Source organism: Mytilus galloprovincialis, chromosome 1 (assembly GCF_965363235.1).
Source record: "Mytilus galloprovincialis chromosome 1, xbMytGall1.hap1.1, whole genome shotgun sequence".
Taxonomy (NCBI): Eukaryota; Metazoa; Mollusca; class Bivalvia; order Mytilida; family Mytilidae; genus Mytilus; species Mytilus galloprovincialis.
In genome coordinates this window covers 92,266,698-92,287,604 of record NC_134838.1, presented here as the reverse complement: position 1 = coordinate 92,287,604, position 20,907 = coordinate 92,266,698, and the positions used below count along the sequence as shown (strand labels likewise).

The 20,907-nt window shown below is 31.7% G+C and overlaps 1 protein-coding gene across 36 annotated transcripts in view; it reads left to right on the top strand.

Annotated features, from left to right (window-relative positions):
* The window catches only part of LOC143044681 (uncharacterized), a 78,227-nt gene that overhangs the window by 31,039 nt on the left and 26,281 nt on the right, over positions 1-20,907 (top strand). The window contains exon 1 of one of the 36 annotated variants that reach the window (XM_076216973.1): positions 15,430-15,997. The exons of 34 other annotated variants lie outside the window; for them this stretch is intronic. In XM_076216973.1, the coding sequence (XP_076073088.1) occupies positions 15,911-15,997 (87 nt within the window). In that variant the 5' untranslated portion in view covers positions 15,430-15,910. Of the gene's footprint in view, positions 1-15,429; positions 15,998-17,860; positions 17,990-20,907 lie in introns of those variants that run through there. One more of the 36 variants, XM_076217006.1, reaches the window with a different exon arrangement.

Here is a 20,907-nt window from a genome sequence, read left to right as displayed (position 1 = left end):
ATTCGAGATCCAACTTTCGATTTCTTGGTTGGATACTTAAAAACCATGATTAATGCTCGAGACACACTTCACTTGTATAAGTTACAAGGTAAACGTTGTTTAATGCTACCAAGCCATTGGTAACATACTTCAAACAGCATTCAACAAGTACAGTATTTGTCCTATAACACAACTATAATTCAAAGTCAAGGTTTTACAAACACTTTAGTTAACAATCCTTAATTTATGATTTATATCATATTTCAAACCAATTAAAATTTTAAAATGGGCCTCAGTATGTGAAGATAGTCTTTACTTTTCACACATTAAATGTTATTTTTTTTTTCTGAATCGGATTGTGAATTACAGAGGTAAACGGTATGCCGATAACAGTACATACAGAGACGAAGTAGATAATTATGCATTACACGTCTTTATCTATCTCTTAAAAGTATATAATTTAATATTGCTTGAATTATATTTGTTTCCTATTAGATCAATAATGTTTATCAGATAAAAATTGTAATTTTACGACTTATTAATTGATTTTTGTTTGCTTATCGTCCAGTAGCAAATATTACATGCCTGTTCGAGTCGAGAAACAAGCTATTAAACTAAACGAATGTTCAGCAAAGTTAGAGGACCGAGATGAATACGGGAAAAAACCTTTTGATAGGATCAGAAATTAAAACTAGTAATAAGCCACATACTTACCTTCTTGATATTTATCGCAAGGGTTCTTTAACTTGCCAAGAGACTAGCACTCTCCGAACACGAGCATAGGATTTCAGGTCGTAATCCGACCTAACTCGAATGCATATTTTTCATTACTTCTTTTTACAAAAACTGAAGTTTTAACTCCTTCAGTAAAGTTGTCCTGAGTTTGTGATATTCATCCTCTTACAGTTGTTTTGCTCCTTTAAAGATTTGCACATATTTTGTTTGCTGGACATTTTACTGCGAGTACTCATGGAGCTTAACCGAGAGAAAAAAATGCTATACCGTAGAAAGTTCTGTATGTTTCAAATTGGTCTGGAAAAAGCGAGCATATTGTTACTTAATGTAAAAAGTTTGTTGAGAAACATATAGAGCACGAAAACCAAAACGATCAGAATATAAAAGATAAAACAGGTGAAGGTCACTTTTATCTTAGGAAATATTTTTTCTGATAAAATAACAAAAATGTATCAGCTGAAGATTTTTTTTGTCATGCTATAACTAAAGTACCTAACACTTGGATTATACCTTCAGGGAATGATAATAAATCAGCAATAATATCGAACTATTGATTCTGTTCATAGGCACTTAATATAAGTGAAGGTAAAAAGCGTTTTCTAGATTAACCTCCAAGCTTACACATTTATATGATATTCCACCAAGGCGAAGTGAATATATCTCAGTTTTAGGTATGGCCTTTTGTGTATCACTCTTTATTAAGTCTACAATAAACATATTTTGGAATCGAACTTCATAGACGAGACGTTAATTTTTGAAATGCGCAATAGATTTGGTACCGTTAATGGTATTATCCCGAGCGGAAGAACTTGTAACCAGCCATAGTGAAGAATAACTCTTGAATGTATCAAATGATGAAAAATAAAAGTATCATCATTCTCAAGTCTTAATTGGATGTTTTCTTTTAATGTATAAATATTGATTACACTAGTATTTGGTACTTTGAAAGTTAGGAACTCGAGATGCCTGCACGAAATCAATTACGTGTCATTTATTTTTACGAGTGCGGACATGGACAGCGTTTTATATAGATTATATGCATATCTAAGAGACTATATTAACGTCTTCATCAGAAAATGAGCTATAAATGTATTACAATGCAAGCAGTCATGCAGTAAATCGATTTCAGGACCATAAGTAATACGAAAAAAGATTTATACGAACAATAAAGTGTAGAAAAAGGAAGTTTTTAATATAAAAAAAGATATCAGATTGTTTAAATAAAATTAAAAAGAAACACATTTTACTATGAATTGAGAAGATTATTGAACAATTATAAATGAAATTTTGGCATAGTTCGATCCTAAATGTTTAAATCTAGTTTTATTTATGTTTTTACTAATAACACTGAATGGCAAAGATCATCTGATCTTTTTTCAAAAAAAGACAGCTAAATAATATTTTGACAACCAGAATTCATAAATCTTACTGTATAAGTTTCAAATAATATTCAAGTACCTGTAATTACACAAAATTGATGTAAGTGCGTAAATTTCATATTGAAGAGCTACTCAAAGGAAAATATTAAGTCGTATTATTTTTTGTATTATCTATTTAAAATGACAAAGAAATGATAAAGCACTCTAAAAAGAATTTGGAATGAAATATTTTATTAATTCCATAAATACATGATTTAAATGGTAATGATGCTTTAACATGAATGTTGAAAAGATTTTTTATTTATTATTCGATAGTAAAATTTGTCTATTCACTGTTAATGTTTATTTCATCTAATCGAAAAGTAAACCATACAAGCGAATCAAAAGATTACAATTGCTTGCTTGGCAACAAACTGTGACTTGTATGTCATACACCTTTTCATTAGCGTCACTTCCAAAATCTTTATCATAATTTGTTATTTTTTTTTTCGTGGCTACAAACATATACATATAAATAGACATTTTCTTTTTTAAATACCAATCCCAGTTAGTAAGACAATGGACATGATAATGTCCAAACCTCTATAGCATGATATGTTCAATCGGAGAGCAATTTGCAAGCGTTGAAAACAAGTCAGTTACTGCTACCGATTTCTTGGATGGGAATTTGTAAGATGTTAGCACCAACTAACTACCATTGGAGTACTAATAGAAAAGAAAAAGAAACGTGATATAATTTGCAAGACAAGAACATGTGTTACATATAATGGTTAATTTTTTTGCAATGAAATGTCGTTTAAATATTCCACAAAACGTCACTCGCTAGATTTAGTAACGGTACATCGTAGAGCAATTCACAATGTCTGATGATAATTTCTTTGTAAAGATAAATAAACGCATTTGCATTAGAGTTTTAATACGTCATTCAACTAGTCTATTTAATTTAAATCTAACTGTCTTATTGCTCTATAAATACTGGTTACTTAAAAGCTAAGTGCATTATTGAAAGTAAAATATCGGTTATGTAGAACCATATTAAATGTGCATTTAAAATAGAAGTATATGGCGTCAAGACTAATGTATACTTAAAATATGTCTGTTTTCAAAAGAATATGTCTTGCTTCATTAATAGCTATAGTTTTTCTATGGATCGTTTGATGTGCTTGAGCTTTTGATTTTGCTATTTGCTAAGATACTTTCCGTTTTGTTATTTTACTTTTTGCCTCGGATAAATTTAAAAGTGTTTGGCTTTACAGGTAGACGTATAAAGGTACATTGGCTTATTTGTTCTCAGTATTTATCTGTTTATGCAATATCTTCAATCTCAAGATGCCCATTTTCAATTATACTAATGAGAAATCTAATGATATTCATAAATTTTAAGATTATGCACCTTAATAAGTGGGTAACTTAACATAAACATTTGTCCATAAGTGTTCACATAACGTACTTGAAAAGTATATATGAACCCAACAGGCTCTGATAGTAGACACAGATAAGAATCGATCATATATACATACCTAGCTCGGCACGATCCGCACCGGGATGGATTATGTGGTAGCATTAGTTTAACCCTGTAGTGGAAATAAGTTCGATATCTTAAGTTAATGTCTTGTCCATTTAATATATTCGATAATCTTTTACAAGGTCATGGAGATTCAATAACCACATAGATACACATGTATTCAATTTAATTCAAATGCAAACAAAGGGTTTGTCACTTTTCAATATTTTAATTGTGACTCCCAAAATCTTGACATATAACACTTTGCTACCTTTGCTCACTGGTACATATTCCATCAAATCTTTTGGTCGTCTACTTCAGTTCGTCTGTGGTTTTGTGGTCTTGTCGTGTGATGTTCCTGCTTATTTCACTCTGTTTTAGGAATGCATACTTAATATGAAAACATAATCTGTGTGGTAGATATCAATGAGACAGCAACCCAAATACACAATAACAAAAAGGTATCTTTATGGCAACATACTTTCTTATACAACACTTCTAGGTCCAATTAAAAGAGTCAATTGTGTTTAAGTATTTGACGTTACGGACTATATATTACTTGGAATTAATCTTAATCCAAATTCCCAATAAAAAAGTATATTAACACTTGTATTGGTTATCTTTGGACTTGTACCGCATACATACATGTATACCTGCCCTTGTATGACATGGTGTTAATAATATTTAATGATATAATCTAACAGATGAATACATCAACTTTACATGGTAGTACGAGTAAATCAAAAATTGTTTCTTATCCTCTAATTGTAAAGTCTCTAGCAAACAATTTCGAAGAGAAATAGAAGAATATAACGGTACTTTTTATATTACAAACATTTACAGTAAGAATTAGTGTAATGATAATGAGGATGATACAAAATAACTTCTTTATTCTTTTAATTTGTTTATTACCAAAGATTCATATAATATTTCTTTTTTATATGACAAAATACCCTTTATTGTGGTCAAAGAAATACTGATCCTGTTCATGTTTGAGTCCAAGTCCTATAAAAGAGGGACGAAAGATACCAAAGGGACAGTCAAACTAATCAATCGAAAATAAAGTGACAACGCCATGGCTAAACATGAAAAAAGACAGACAAACAACAGCACACATGACACAACATAGAAAACTAAAGAATAAACCACACGAACCCTGGCCACCAAAAACTAGGGGTGATCTCAGGTGCTCCTGAAGGGTAACCAGATCCTGTTCCACATGTGACATCCGTCGTGTTGCTTATGTGATAACAAATTAGGTAAATAGTCTAATTGGGTAGGTCACATTTATGAAAGGGAAGGGGGTTGTAGTTACGACGTAAGGAACATATCCGATATCATTTGTGAAACGGTTATTCCATAACGGTCAACCAACTCGTGATGGCGTCCGTAAAATTTACGAAGGGATGATTTGAACTTCACCATTTGGAACTCTTGGTTTAATAGCTTCCTTGTGAGCAGCAACCCTCTATGAAGAAAATCATGATAGGAAATGCAAGCTATAACTTGATTTATTGTGTTAAAATATATAGTGTATAATAGCATATCATAATGTAAATCTTAATATTGTTACGCAAAAATGTCATGCCCTCTTATTTTGACGAAACGCCACAGGGAGAACCGAAAAATACTATATGGACTTGTGATTTCCTTGATAACGACTTCTGGTATGTTCAAGGTGGGGGATAGAAAGAAAAACACAACTGATAAAGGAATTAAACACATAAGTCTCCGCTGTGTTTTGAAGACGTACAATACGTCATTGTATCTATAGGATAATACCAGTTCTTAAGCACTTTGTTAGGAAAAAGTGCAAAATCTTATTGATTGATAAAAGAACAAGATCTGTTCACCTTTTTAAATGGTGTCAAAAGGTCGGGTAAATATATTATAGATTTTTTTCAAACAAAATATTTTTTGTATTTTCAAACAAATATTATTTTGAAATCGTTATTTCCTTATAAACTATTTGTGCAATGAAAACAAACAAAGCAGACCTTATCTAAATACGACTTTTAAAAAGAAGAATAAAGAATCGAGAACTTTCGAGACACTCTGGTCACACATAAGCAATGTTGTTATCGCCATATGACGTCATTTTGTCGCATAAAATTTATTGTTCAAAAGAAAATAAAAGATTATCTGAAAAATATCAGAACTTAAATTGGGTGCTGATAACTGTTTAAATCTGAATGACTTTCGTCGGTTGATGTCTGACTTATTACTTTTCGTTTGTTATGTTTTGTTATAATTAAATTCTTTGTTTGAATTGTTTCACATTTTGTCTTCTCGGGGCGTTTTATAGCTGACTATAAGTTATAGTTTTATAGCTGACTATACGTTATAGTCTTATAGCTGACTATACGTTATAGTTTTATAGCTGACTATACGTTATAGTTTTGCTCATCGATGATTGTCGAAAGGTAACCTGTTAGTGCTTCAATCCGCTTTATTTACAATCTGCTGGATAGTTCAACTCCTTATTTTAAACTAGATATTAAAAGAGGTTTATAGTGTAAATAGTTTAAAATATGAAATACACAACTATAAGCTGATTCAATCAATCAAACGTCGGATATTTTTTTTTAACAACAAATCTTCAGATAGAAGTCCAATTTTTGCTCTTTGACTATTTATAATCACCATAACCCCAAGAACCCAGCTTTGGATAGGTTGTCCATATCCTTTTGAATTTCGCTTAGTGAAAATAGGTCACTCTGTTAATACCTAAAAAATCTTTCATATAGGATGGTCTGTGTCCTTCAAATCGAAATATCGACAATTTTATTTCTCAAACAGTTTGTTATATTATTTTCAGTACAGCTGAACTTATCAAAAGACCGTTACATACCTATGTTTAAAGAGAATGTATATACATACGTTATTGAAAGAATTTTTAATACATCTCTATCTTTCTACTCATCTTTCATGAATTCAGTAAAAACATTTTTATTGAAGTACAAAATTATATGGTTTAGGTCACCTGTCTGTATACGTCAACAATACAAAGAATAATTGTAAATTTAATTGAAACATACAATAAAAATGCCTTCTTCAATTGTCATTGTGACTGTCCGTTTAACCAAATAATGAACAATGAAACATTTTTCTATGACGTTTGTTGCTTATCGTTCTCTTCCTTCCAATTTATCAACTTGTTGGATATGCGTACATAACAGACTGTAGGCTCAAGTGAGGCCTATATTTTGGCATTGCACAAGATCAAGCATGGTTTTCGCAGATTGTTGATCATTGTTTATGACGTCTTATCAGTAAACCCTTTGGATGTGTACTGATTTATATTTAAGTCTTAGATGCCAAAAGTCATTATAGGCTTGAGTACTATCATATCTGTATTTTGTGTCCTTAGAGTTTTTGTTTGTTGCTTTTGTGTATCTATCTGATGAGTTAAGCCCACTGTGAAAGGAGTGATTTGGCATTTTTAGATATGTTTAACCCCACCACATTCTTCATGTTAGAAGCATGTAATGCAGTAGTTGTCGTTTGTTGATGTATATAATATTAGTTTTTATAAATTGTTTTGTGCATGCATGTGACCGTTAGTGTTCTGACTATAGACACAATTTCTCAGCATATTCAACATTCTCTTTTTCCCAGTGACAGACCAAATTCCCGCCTTCAATGCTGGTCAACCCTCTTACCAGAACTTACTAATCGAATTGCTTGTTGAAGTGCTCTCGATGTGAATATGTATGGAATATTTGTCACTGGACGTTAAGCAAACACTAATCAATCATATACACATGACATGCCCAACATTTTGTCAGTTGATTTAATTGAGGATCAAGAATATATTCGAAATGTTATTGCTGATATCAGAGATGTGTTACCGTGTAGCGTTCTGTCGGCTTATCTATTTATGGGCGTTCTATAGATATTCACAACTCAAAAGGTCTTCGTAGTGTTAGAATGTGATTATAAAACATAAAATACAGGATACTAGCATTACAGGGGTTCTGTAGAAAATATCTCCATATATTACCATAGTTATCAACAAAATAGTATAGATAACTACTTCTATGAAATGAATAAATCATTATTGCTTCCAGCAAAGTCGACACTTATTTCACTTAGAAACATTAGGAATTTTGACGCATAAAATTTATTATTCAAAAGAAAATAAAAGATTATCTGAAAAATATCAGAACTGAAATTGGGTGCTGATAACTGTTTAAATCTGAATGACTTTCGTCGGTTGATGTCTGACTTATTACTTTTCGTTTGTTATTTTTTGTTATAAATCAATTCTTTGTTTGAATTGTTTCACATTTTGTCTTCTCGGGGCGTTTTATAGCTGACTATAAGTTATAGTTTTGCTCATCGATGATTGTCGAATGGTAACCTGTTGGTGCTTCAATCCGCTGTATTTGCACTCTGCTGGATAGTTGTCGCATTGGCAATCATACCTCAACTCCTTATTTTAAACTAGATATTAAAAGAAGTTTATAGTGTAAATAGTTTAAAATATGAAATACACTTAAGCTGATTCAATCAAACAAACAACGGATATTTTTTTTAACATCAAATCTTCAGATAGAAGTCCAATTTTTACTCTTTGACTATTTATAATAACCATAACCTCAGGCACCCAGCTTTGGATAGGTTGTCCATATCCTTTGGAATTTCGCTTAGTGAAAATAGGTCACTCTGTTAATACCTAAAAATCTTTCATATAGGATGGTCTGTGTCCTTTTATTATAAATCGAAATATCGACAATTTTATTTCTCAAACAGTTTGTAATATTATTTTCAGTACAGCTGAACTTATCAAAAGACCGTTACTGTATACCGATATTTAAAGAGAATGTATATACATAAGTTATTGAAAGAATTTTTAATACATCTCTATCTTTCTACTCATCTTTTATGAATTCAGTAAAAACATTTTTATTGAAGTACAAAATTATATGGTTTAGATCACCTGTCTGTATACGTCAACAATACAAAAAATAATTGTAAAATTAATTGAAACATACAATAAAAATGCATTCTTCAATTGTCATTGTGACTGTCCGTTTAACCAAATAATGAACAATGAAACATTTTTCTATGACGTTTGTCGCTTATCGTTCTCTTCCTTCCAATTTATCAACTTGTTGGATATGCGTACATAACAGATTGTAGGCTCAAGTGAGGCCTATATTTTGGCATTGCACAAGATCAAGCATGGTTTTCGCTGATTGTTGATCATTGTTTATGACGTCTTATCAGTAAACCCTTTGGATGTGTACTGATTTATATTTAAGTCTTAGATGCCAAAAGTCATTATAGGCTTGAGTACTATCATATCAGTATTTTGTGTCCTTAGAGTTTTTGTTTGTTGCTTTTGTATATCTATCTGATGAGTTAAGCCCACTCTGAAAAGAGTGATTTGGCATTGTTAGATCTTTTTAACCCCACCACATTCTTCATGTTCCTGTCCCAAGTCAGAAGCATGTAATCCAGCGGTTGTCGTTTTTTGCTGTATATAATATTAGTTTTTATAAATTGTTTTGTGCATGCATGTGACCGTTAGTGTTCTGACTATAGACACAATTTCTCAGCATATTCAACATTCTCTTTTTACCAATGACAGACCAAATTCCCGCCTTCGATGCTGGTCAACCCTCGTACCAGAACTTACTAATCGAATTGCTTGTTGATGTGCTCTCGATGTGAATATGTATGGAATATTTGTCACTGGACGTTAAGCAAACACAAATCAATCATATACACATGACATACCCAACATTGTGCCAGTTGATTAATTTTGGATCAAGAACATATTCGAAATATTTTTGTTGATATCAGAGATGTATAATTACCGTGTAGCGTTCTGTCGGCTTATCTATTTATGGGCGTTCTATAGATATTCACAACTCAAAAGGTCTTCGTAGTGTTAGAATGTGATTATAAAACATAAAATACAGGATACTAGCATTACAGAGGGGTTCTATGGAAAATATCTCCATATATTACCATAGTTATCAACAAAATAGTAAAGATAACTACTTCTATGAAATGAATAAATCATTATTGCTTCCAGCAAAGTCGACACTTATTTCACTTAGAAACATTAGGAATTTCCTTGACAACGAAGACTATAAGGTTCGACTTAAGTCACATGTGTAAATAAACCAGAATGAATTTGTCACTGTTACCCTATCACAATATTAAAGTGCACTTTTTAAAGATTATTTGATACAAGAGAAGCCAAAATGAACTTAAATATTTGCGGACTTTTGGAAAACATAATGCTTAAGATTATAAGATGGGTTGGTCGGTTGTGACAGGAACATATATATATTGTTAGAAATCCTGTTCCTAGATTGGGATCAGAAGTCGCCTGATTCAGGTCGATTGCATTTGGATAAATGCTTATAAGATATTATCTAACTAAAATATGTAAAAATAAGATGACCGCATTTTACGTAGAAAATTATCGAAAAATTCCTGAAGTGATTGTTGAACAGTTCGGTAAGGACTGACGAGCGGACTCTCCAATCTTAAAATTAAACACCCCATGCATAATTCCAGGATTATTAAAAGTGTAAAATGATATTGATACATTGAATTTCTTTAGGTTTTTTCTTCTTTAAGTGTGTTTTATGTTTCTGTCGTTGTTGTTTATTCCATGTTCAATTTTGGTCATATTTATGAAAATTCAATGTTTATTTTGAAAACAATTTAGCTTTTTTAATATTTCAATATACCTAAAATAAATGTAAAACCAGATATGTAATGTACTTTATATAAAACACATATACCACAATAGTATAGTTATACACAGACCGCTTTAAAGGTTATCTGCAAATCAAAACTTTAATACTAGTTTAAATTAATATACTTTAAATTTCTTTAAACCGATTGATGACTTTCTAGCACAGTATATTTATAATTATTTTGCTTTGTGTGATGAAATATATGACCGGATATTTAACTGTTGATTGTTTTTCTTCAAAGGTTCATTTTGGAGCTCTGAATACAAGTAATAGCTTTTGCATTCATGTTTCATACCATTGTGTTGTGAGACAAAATCCCTTTCGTTATAATTTGGTTTGCTGGAGGCCATTATGTACTAAACCCAAACAAAATATTTCATAAAGTTTGAGCAGATATTTAATAAGTATAAACAATATTTATCAAATCAAATAAAATTAAATGGTTTCAAAATAAAAGAGTATTATTTTGTTTAAAAGTGTTAAAAGGTATGAAGGAAGATAAATTCGACCTGATTTACAATGTTTAATTGATGAAGGGTTTGTGCATTATGTACTCGGAATTTACTTATTTGTCGATTCTACATCTCAAAGCATAAGTAGGTTATGTCGGAGATACTCAATTTGTGCATATTGAAACCTAGATATAATTTATGTCGATTTATTCTTTTTCATGTCTGAAAAAGTACATTTCATCAAGAGTGATATGGCTAGTTCAAGGCTTGTACATGTTGTAAGAAAGGAAATGACAGTTGAATGATTATATCACACCGTTTTAGACATTTTCAGACCAATAACTAGGACGGATATGTCATATTCTTTGCATTCGGTAGACTTCTGAAGAAATAACAAATGCACGGGAGATGTATTCACTAGTTGTCATAATCTTAACTTCTTCTAATTCCTGCACAAAGAAAAACTGGGATCTACTTAAAGGGGCATTAGCTGTCAAATTTTCATGACCGATTTGACTCAAATTCTATAATTTGACTTATAAAATAATAAAACGTTTATCGAATTTACTATAAAAAAATAATAATTAAACAATAAACAATGCATGGACTCGATGATATGTATCAGATGTTTGTGTAAATTTGAGTCTAGACGCCATCTAATTATCCATAGAGAAGAGCCCCGAAAACTGCAGACGGTCATATAAACCGATATAAACATTAATAAAGAATATGTTAATCAATGTTCTTCAAAAAAAATTATTTTTGGTTCTGTTTTAATTTGTTTTATGATACTATAATTTTTGCTTATATGCTATAAACAATTAGTATATTCGTTTGATTTATTATTTGTTGGTTCTTTCTAAACGTGCACTTGCATATTCAGGACTATACACGAACAACTTATACGTTAGGTATGTTTCGGATAGTTGGAATGCCACTGTAAAACAATGTTATGCTAGATTAAATACAGAAATTTTGCCATTCGACAGTCCCAATTATGAATGGACGTGGATGCGAACTTAAACATTCAGTGTACTCTCACTGTTGAAGGGTGTTGCTGCCCGTCGAAAAAAAACCAGGGAGACACCAGTTTTAAAGCCTAGTCACCGTTTAGATGTAGTATCTTCGACATAGCTGAAAAGTATTTCTTGTATAAGAATAACTCGTTTTCTCTATATTAGATGTACATATTTTCTTGGCGAGTTCATTAGTGCGATTTAATCTCCAAGCTACGACGTTCAAGTAATGAAACTTTTAAATCAAATAGAGTTATTCCCCTTCGTATGAACAAGCTGCAGTGGGAGAGCTAGAGTCGAAGGAATAAAAACACAAGAGTTCTTTATACTGTACTATATAAAAAATGTTATCAAATCCAAAAAATAAAATACACAATACTATCTGCAGATCAGGTATGATTTAACATGATCAAATTATCATAAACATATTGCCTCGGATTAGTTAAACTTATCAATGAACACACAAACACAAGACAGTTTTCTTTCTCGGATAATCAGATCTATACACAAAAGTCTTTAAGATTTCAAACTTTTGATTGTAAAAAATGGAATCACGTACAGCTAGAGACTATCGATATGATATGCACCAGGAATCTTGTGATCCTCTTTTTATGTCGATGATATGCTGCGAACATTTACCAAATATCCCAGCTTTGTTCAAAAGCATCAATGAGGGTAATGCCTACCAATAATAAACGTAAGCAAGTTTGAAAAGGTCAGAAATAATGTGTCGACAGTTTACTTATCTTCTCATCACGAGTTATGGTAAGGGCTTTTAAAAATGAATTAACTATGCACCAACCTATCACACGGGTGTTTGATGATGATGGAAGTGTTAAACGACCTTGACTGGCTATACAGCCCTCGGTGGGTATCCGAGGCACAGTAAACGAGGTTAAATTCTGGTATATATACATGCGCATACTTGCTACATATCCCTTCCTAATTTTCTGGGTTTTTTCTTCAATTGTACTCCTCCAACAGTTCTACTAAAGCAACTGTAACTTAGAAATAGCCATCTATACTATTAAACGAGAAGACCTCATTTTTGGTGTCGCTTCTCTTCTTTCCAGAATAAATTAATCAACACGCCTCTGTATCCTATAGGTACAGTGCATAGTCGCATTTGTCATCCATTCATATGATTATTCAGATTGAGTTATTTTAGGAGAAAAACGAGAAAAAAGGCATCCGGATATTGTCCCGTCATTGTACGAAATTTTAAGTCAGATTAGACTTCCGGTTTGCGTTTTTCTGTATACTTTGAACATACATATACTACGAATAAAGTGTATTTTCAGAATTTTATCTGCTATCATTTTCAAGTTTACTATCCACGGCGGTCACAGAGTTTATTAAATAGAGAGGGTCTGTATAGTATATCAATGATCACCATGGATCGATTAGTAAACTTAGAATTGAAAGTAAATACGCTTTATTTATATAGTAATGAATGTTCATAATATACAGATAAGCGCTAAAATTATTCATGTGAACTTTTGATACTTTTTCTGAAATTCTCCAGTCATTAAATCTTTTACAAAATTCATTGATTACATAAAAAAAAAGAAGATGTGGTATGATTGCCGTGTTAAGACAACTCTCCACAAGAGACCAAAATGACACAACTGTAGGTCACCGTACGGCCTTCAACAAAGAGCAAAGCCCATACCGCATACTCAGCTTCAAAAGGCCCGAAATGACAATGTAAAACAATGCAAACGAGAAAACTAGCGGCCTTATTTATGTACAAAAAATGAACGAAAAACAAATATGTAACACATAAACGAACGACAACCACTGAATTACAGGCTCCTTACTTAAATAAATGTTCATAACATACTAAATGTATGTTCATATTGAAATTGATAGAAAACCAAAAATTGGGAACTTTGGAAATAAAGGTGGAGGGTAAAAAACATTTTCCTGTCCCCAATAACCTATGACTTATGATACTTTTGCTGAAATTCTCCAGTCATTCTGTATTTTACAAAATTCTTCCAACAACACTTTACATACTTTAAACTACGCTCTGAATGCCCGCGATTTCGCGGGTGTGTTCTAGTACAAAATGTAATATTGACATCTGCAGACGAAGGGACTTGTTAAGTTTGTCTGAAACTTTTTCCAAGGGCGATCAGTAAACTGGGGCATTCAGTATTATGGCAGATTTAGGTAAACATATATATTTGTGAGAAAGAAATAAAAGAAAAGGAATTGTTTCTCCAAGGTCAATCAATATACTCGAGCATTCAGTATCATTGGAGTTATATCAAGTCTAGTATATGCGGTGCACGTTGTAAATATGTATACAATTGACATATCGTATGGCCTTGAATACATTTCACACTCCAGCGGTTGGGGCAGTTTTGAATTGGGTGTGTATCTAGCTAAAATAATATACGTTATGAGTATAGATAAACTTTTGGTGTAAGAACCAACATAGGATTGCAGGTGTAATTTTTTAGGTTTGATTTTGAAATTCGTTTTCCTTTATAATGATTTAAATAGTTTAGCAATCTAGACATGGATGATTCAACAATATAAAACAAAAAATTGGGGGGAGAGAGGGGAAGGGGTATGTATATCCTCTGTTTTTAGGGTCAACTGTTGTTTAAGACACCAGAAAATATGACACATTTGGTGCAATTACTCATTTCATTATCTTAGATTTACATGCGTTTATAGTTTCAGAAATTATATAGAAGTGAAACGTTTTATGTATGAATTTTAATAAGGGTCTTTAAATATACACTGTGCATTGAAACTCGTGGATGACATGAAGACAATTAGAGGTTATCAGTTAAAAGTCATTTTCATGTCAAAATCACAAAACTCATAATTTAAACCGCTAACTGCTGTCCTCTTCACGTTCATAATAAGGTAACTATAGGGGGAGATCAACAAAGGACTGGAATAATAGAAACAATTGAACTATACTGCTTTACTTTCACCGTGTTTGTAACGTAAACATTATTAATGCTTCGTAGCAGTTTGTTTTAGTTTCACATAGATATGAAAACAAACACAAGTCAAGTCAATCGAATTTTATCAATTTATTTTTTAATAATTCTATTAATGTTTCCAAGGGTTAATTTGATATCCAATGTTTCGATTGAAATAGTTCATGTAGATCATTTGCATCGTGTAACATTGATATAGTTTTGTATCTATTCAAATAATGGCAACAACACTTTGGTTTGTTACAAAATTGACTTTATATTATTAAGACTCTTGTAATGAAATGTACATTTTTTCAATATCTATTTGATGGGTTTTTTTAACGATAGATTTTAACTTTTGTAATACAGTCGTTCAAACGGCAGACAAAACCATCGACTGAAGTACTTTAAGTTATATAGCTTGCTTAGTTTTATTAGTTTATGGCAGGTATATTTATGAAAATACCCCTGTATAACCCTACTTGTACACATACATAGAGACATTGATCACTAAATCATTTTTTTTTTTTTTTATTTGACTGAAAGGTTACGAACAATAAGTTTAAAACAGAATTACATGAAATTGATCCGGGTCTTTTATTCAAATACAAAAAAATATCAACACGATTGAGCAGAATGAATTAAACCTTCGCATTCAAATATAATAATGATCGTTTAACTACAAATAAACACCATCCGGCTATACTAGAAACATGGACCGATTCACCAATAGATACGATAAAGAATATCATTACATATTAAATGTGTGTGTATTGGTCTCAAAAGGAACTGTTCGATGTTGAAGATTGTTTGCCAATGATATCCAAATCAATCAAACATTTAATCCTTTAATAAGTCAAAGGCAAACACAACGATTTCTGCGGCATCCCGCTGACATTCATTTGTCTAAGGTCCAAACATTTTCTATTTTACAAACTGTCAGTGAGTGTTTACTTTACCAAGTTTTTACTGATCTACATTTACAAGCAGACGCGGTTACCCTTGGTATTTAAAGGAGCATTGTGAAAACATAAGATTTAGGTGATACGACATTCTCTTTTCAAAATCTGTGATCGGAAGAAGAGACCTTTGTTTACAAATATCTGGATAAAAAATTGTTCTTCGTGTGATTGGGCTCTGTGTAAATCTCGTATCTGGATTATTAGAGATAAATATTGAAGATGGCATGGGTATGGCCTTCGGAAAACCAAGTTCAGAAGAAGATTACCAGACCAACTTCTATCACAACTCAACCAAAAAGGCCAAAAGTATGTAATGTATTCATAGCCTATGTCAACTGTTACTGTTTATGTTATGCTCTATTCTTGTTGGACTTTTTGATGTTTTGTTTATTTATTTAGTCAGTTACAACGTCAAAACAATGATGTTCTCTTTTTGCGGTGAAGTTTTACTTTTCGAAACATTTCATGTTTAATAACAGTTCCAAACATTTCATATCTTATAGACATGTGTAACTTAAATTGACCTGAAATTGCCCTTCTTTTTGTGTTGTAAGCTAGTGTACTTAACTTTTCATAGTTTTGTCAGTTTTATCACCTGTTTAAGCAAGGTCCTACACTTTTAATATCAAATTCTTACACACATTTATCCAGTTAATTTACCCCTTTCATGAGTAAAAATGTGTCTCGGCATGTTTCATAAAATAATGCATAAATCTATACATAGTATAGCTTTGTCATTGTCGTTTATTTTTATTTTATTCATTGTCTATAATCTTTATCATCCTATTGAAAAGACATGGGATGCACGAAAGTCTGATAAGGTTTCTATGTTTAAACATACAGGTCATGTTAAAGAAGACACCCCATTGTCATGTTTGAAGTATTTTTGTAGCAGTTTTAAATCGAACAAATACTTTATATTAAATATGACTATTACAAGGCTGTAGAATTATTATAACTTGCATATGTAAAGTATTAAATAAAGCAATAAAAAGTTATAATGTTAAGCCCAAAAAAGGAGTATAAACAATTTCTGTAAACTGATATTGAATGTTAGATAGCATAGAACCGTTGTCACCAGATGAAAAAGCTTTACGGTTTGCAAAGATTTGTGAACAAAATTCAAATTTCCTATATATTTGAAAGCATGCAGAATGTTTAAACCATGGAACCTGGTGTTCCTATGAGTACCCACTGTACATTTAGATTTACACAATATACTACTTTTTAAGCATATATTAGTTGATTTTTGGTTATTTTATATCTTTTTCTAATTTAAACAAGAAATTAATCCGCTATGGTCAATTTTGCATGAAAGAGTTGAATCCTAAGATTTTTGCCAAATGCCTAGTGACGAATACTTCCTGCATATTCAGAACGAGAACAATCAACGTAGGTTCTGTTAAATGACTCATCCAGGATGGTTCTGTCAAATGATGTAGCGTTAGATACGGACATACATTTTGCACTTCAACAGATCACATAAGGACCCCGCGCTATCAAACAAATGCTCATCGTCAGGGTTTTACTGATGCTGGGAAAAAGATAGAAAATTGTTATTTCTATATTCCAATCAGTCGTGTAGAATCTGAAAACGGAAGCAATTCAAATAGCATTACAATGAATTAAGTACCCTGATTTGGGTTTTAGAGATTTTTTTTGTCCTGGACTTTAAAGATATTATATTTGTGTATATTTTCTATCATATTGTCTTGCAGTCTTTCGTTGAACCATAATCTTCTGATATTTATATATTCTATTTCTTTCGGCGTATAGAATATCATTTCTAGAAACAGTTACCATTGCAGCCATAACAACTGTGTTTTCACAGCAAATAGATTTAACTTATTTACACAATAGAAAACTCAAGTCCTATATTTGTTCCTAAATTGGTAATTTTATACTGAAACAAACATAGATGGTAGCTGGTAGATGATAATATATGTCAATGGTAACAATGACACGTACATTATATTGACATGTAACACGCTCTGTATTGTTCTGTATTAAATACCAAACTTAGATGATTTAAACTTGTCATTGTTTTGAAACATTGAAGAAATTTGAACGTTAGATGATATCAATAAATATAGCCATTAATTTTATTTGTACATAAGATACGCCACTCATTTGTATATTAGATATGATGAAACTTGTAAGATGGTTTTAGCGTAGGGCTATTTATTTTGGAAGAATTATTTTGGAATATTGTCTTGAGAGCAGAGGAACTATAATATGTCCTCTTCATTTCGCGACAATAACTCATTTCGGAATCCTCGAAAAAATGGAAACATCAAGGTAGGTATATATAATCTGAATATTTCCCTATGTCAAATGGTGGACTAACTAAAACAAATGTCAAAACTTTTGAACTGACACGGACCCCAAACCGTGGCACAGGCACATATTTTTGATTATTTTCCACAAATGTCATACAAGTATGACCATTCCTTGTCTAGTCTACTATGTACAAGAATATACAATGTTTACTATCCAACTTGGGCACATTTGCTTCCTGTGGCAATTTAAATGACACTTTGTGTCTGGAAGGGGTAATTTAAGGCTGAACTTATTCAAACTTGAGCATATTTGCTGCCTGTAGCAATGTAAATGACACTTTGTGTGTGGAAGGGGTAATTTAAGGCTGAACTTTATATAAAAGTTTAAAATGACACTTTGTGTGTGGAAGAGGTAATTTAAGGCTGAACTTTATAAAAGTTTAAAAGGAAACAAACACGCGTACGTTAACTTGTGTTTACCATCCCGCAAATCTTCACACTCAATTTATTATAATCAGTTTTTAAATGAATACTTTAAAACGGACTGTCTGCCTCCAGAAGTTTGAAGTGTCATTTTAAGTTGGATTTGCATTTTGACATTTTTTTCTTGACAGAGACCACTTCAATCGTATCTCTTCTTCAAAGCAAAATCTAATTCTATATGAACACTGTTTTCCAAAGACAATTTTCAAGTTGCTGAAAGGACTATTGAGTGGTCGTTCTCTAATCATGAGAAGAATTTAACAGGTTGTTGCTAAGCAAACCTCTGTCACGAAGCAAATCATATGCTGGTTTGTAAATATTTGTCAAAAGGCTTATATTGGCGATAAATCGTTTTGCTTGCGATGACTGTAAACACATTATTGTTAAGAAGAAAAATTTAATGTTCCAATAAAGTGTTTAAGATATATATTGAAATCTAATTTATTTGTTCAAGTGCTCCTTAAACGTCGTACGGTTAAATGTCGTATATTGCAGATTGTACAGTATAATCTATATACTACTAGTTAAATTATGCACAATATACAGTGAAATCATACAGCATTTCTTAGTTTAGATATTTGATTTGGAATCTGTTATTGTTTGATTAGAAAACACAAAAACATTATTGTATTATATACCTTGAACATACCACATGCAAAACAAGTTTAGCAACTTTGGTTATATGTATCTAGCTTCTTATACTTGGCAATGTGAGTGTAAGCAAACGTTTTACCCAAATTGTTTAAGGAAAAGCAAAATGCCTCATGCATGGCAAGACTACTGCCAAAAAGTCCTTCAAATAGCAGTCGCGTCCGGTTCGATTAATACGTGTTATTTTTAGTTGTGTTGTCAGTAAAAGGCGCAATTTTGTATTATCACAAGTTTTTTTGTTGAAGACTTTACATGTTGCTCTCTAGGTGTCTTTTGATGTAATTGTGGTTGAGTTGCTGACTCATTGACTTGTACCCACATTTCAAATTATCAAATATCACCGGTATGCATAAATTAGTATAGGTTTAGAAAACGTGTATGTCACAAACATCATCAATACGACCTTGGCTTTATTTTGACAATTCTGATCTCATATTAACCCTTGTAACGTTCCTTCAGATCAAGATCAGATATCATTTGGCTCTAATGAATAAGCTTGATTCAAACTATAAACGGAGTTGTATGTGGTATTATGGATTAAATATCCCTTGATTAATCTATGTTCATACTGGGGTATATGTCAGAAAGACAATGTACATATGCCAGATTTAAAATACGAACTTCGAGAAGTTAAATGAATATTTCTATATATAGTGTTTTGTCAAGGCATTTTAGTTTATTTTCGACTTGTGAGTTTGAATGTCGCTTTGGTATCGTATATGTACGCTTATCTTTTTTTTTCACTTAACCCATTAGCATCAGGCCAAATAAAAAAGTATGTGTGGTTCCAGTTACATCTGAAAAAAAAGTTAGGGTAGGTAGGTAGGGATTTTTTTTTATTTCATGTTGTTTTTTTTTTACATTGAGTCTATGGGAGCAACATTCTGACTTTAACAGTGCTTAATGAAAAATGACAATAAAATCTTTAGGGTAGGCTATTTTTAAGCCGAAAAAATAGGGACGGTAGGGTTACTGGAACCACACATATATTTTTATTTGGCCTCAATATTTTCAGTATTGTCTAATCATCGAAGAAAGAGGAGACACAATTTATCCATTGCTGCGAACTTTTCCATGTTTATGCTATCTCCTAAAATTGTTTCCTGTTCTTTAGAACTTTTTGTAGATCTTTTTTAAAGTTGAACGAAAACCTAGCAATACTAAGGAGTTACAATCCAAAATTTTCCATAAACCATGATCTGAGAAGTGTCCAAGTGACAGAGAAACTGTTGTAGATAGAACTACAAACGAAAGACTAGTGTCAAAATTTAATTATCTAATATTCGCCAGAAAAGTTACACGTCAGATCGTTCAAGAAGCATTCTCTGAATCAACAGTGTATGTAATTTAGAAAAGTCTACAGTACATGGTGGAAATGGCTGATGAGCCTTGTGAAGACGGAACGCGAGTCTGGCGTACAAAATTATAAGCCTTGTCTCTTAAACAAGTCTTTTTTTTAAATATCTGAGGCGAATATCAGAGTTTTAAGTGAAAGAAAGTATTACATCAAGCAACATTTAAAGTATGGTTTATATCCTAAATTGCTTGTTCTTCTGTTGGATCTAGTGCACGCCCAGAGTACAACCAACTTTACAGATCAATGTGACTGGTCTTCTTCCCGCTCTAAAGTATGCTAGTGTTGTTATCTGATAAACGTAAAAACACAACCTTCAATATGAAAATTTTGTTTATCAATAGTTTATATCAGTAAATTATACATTTTTTCAGCTTGATCTAATATTCCTTTGATTGGTTCACCAACCTTTTTGTACTAAATGTATTGAACAAGCACAGAGTTATCCA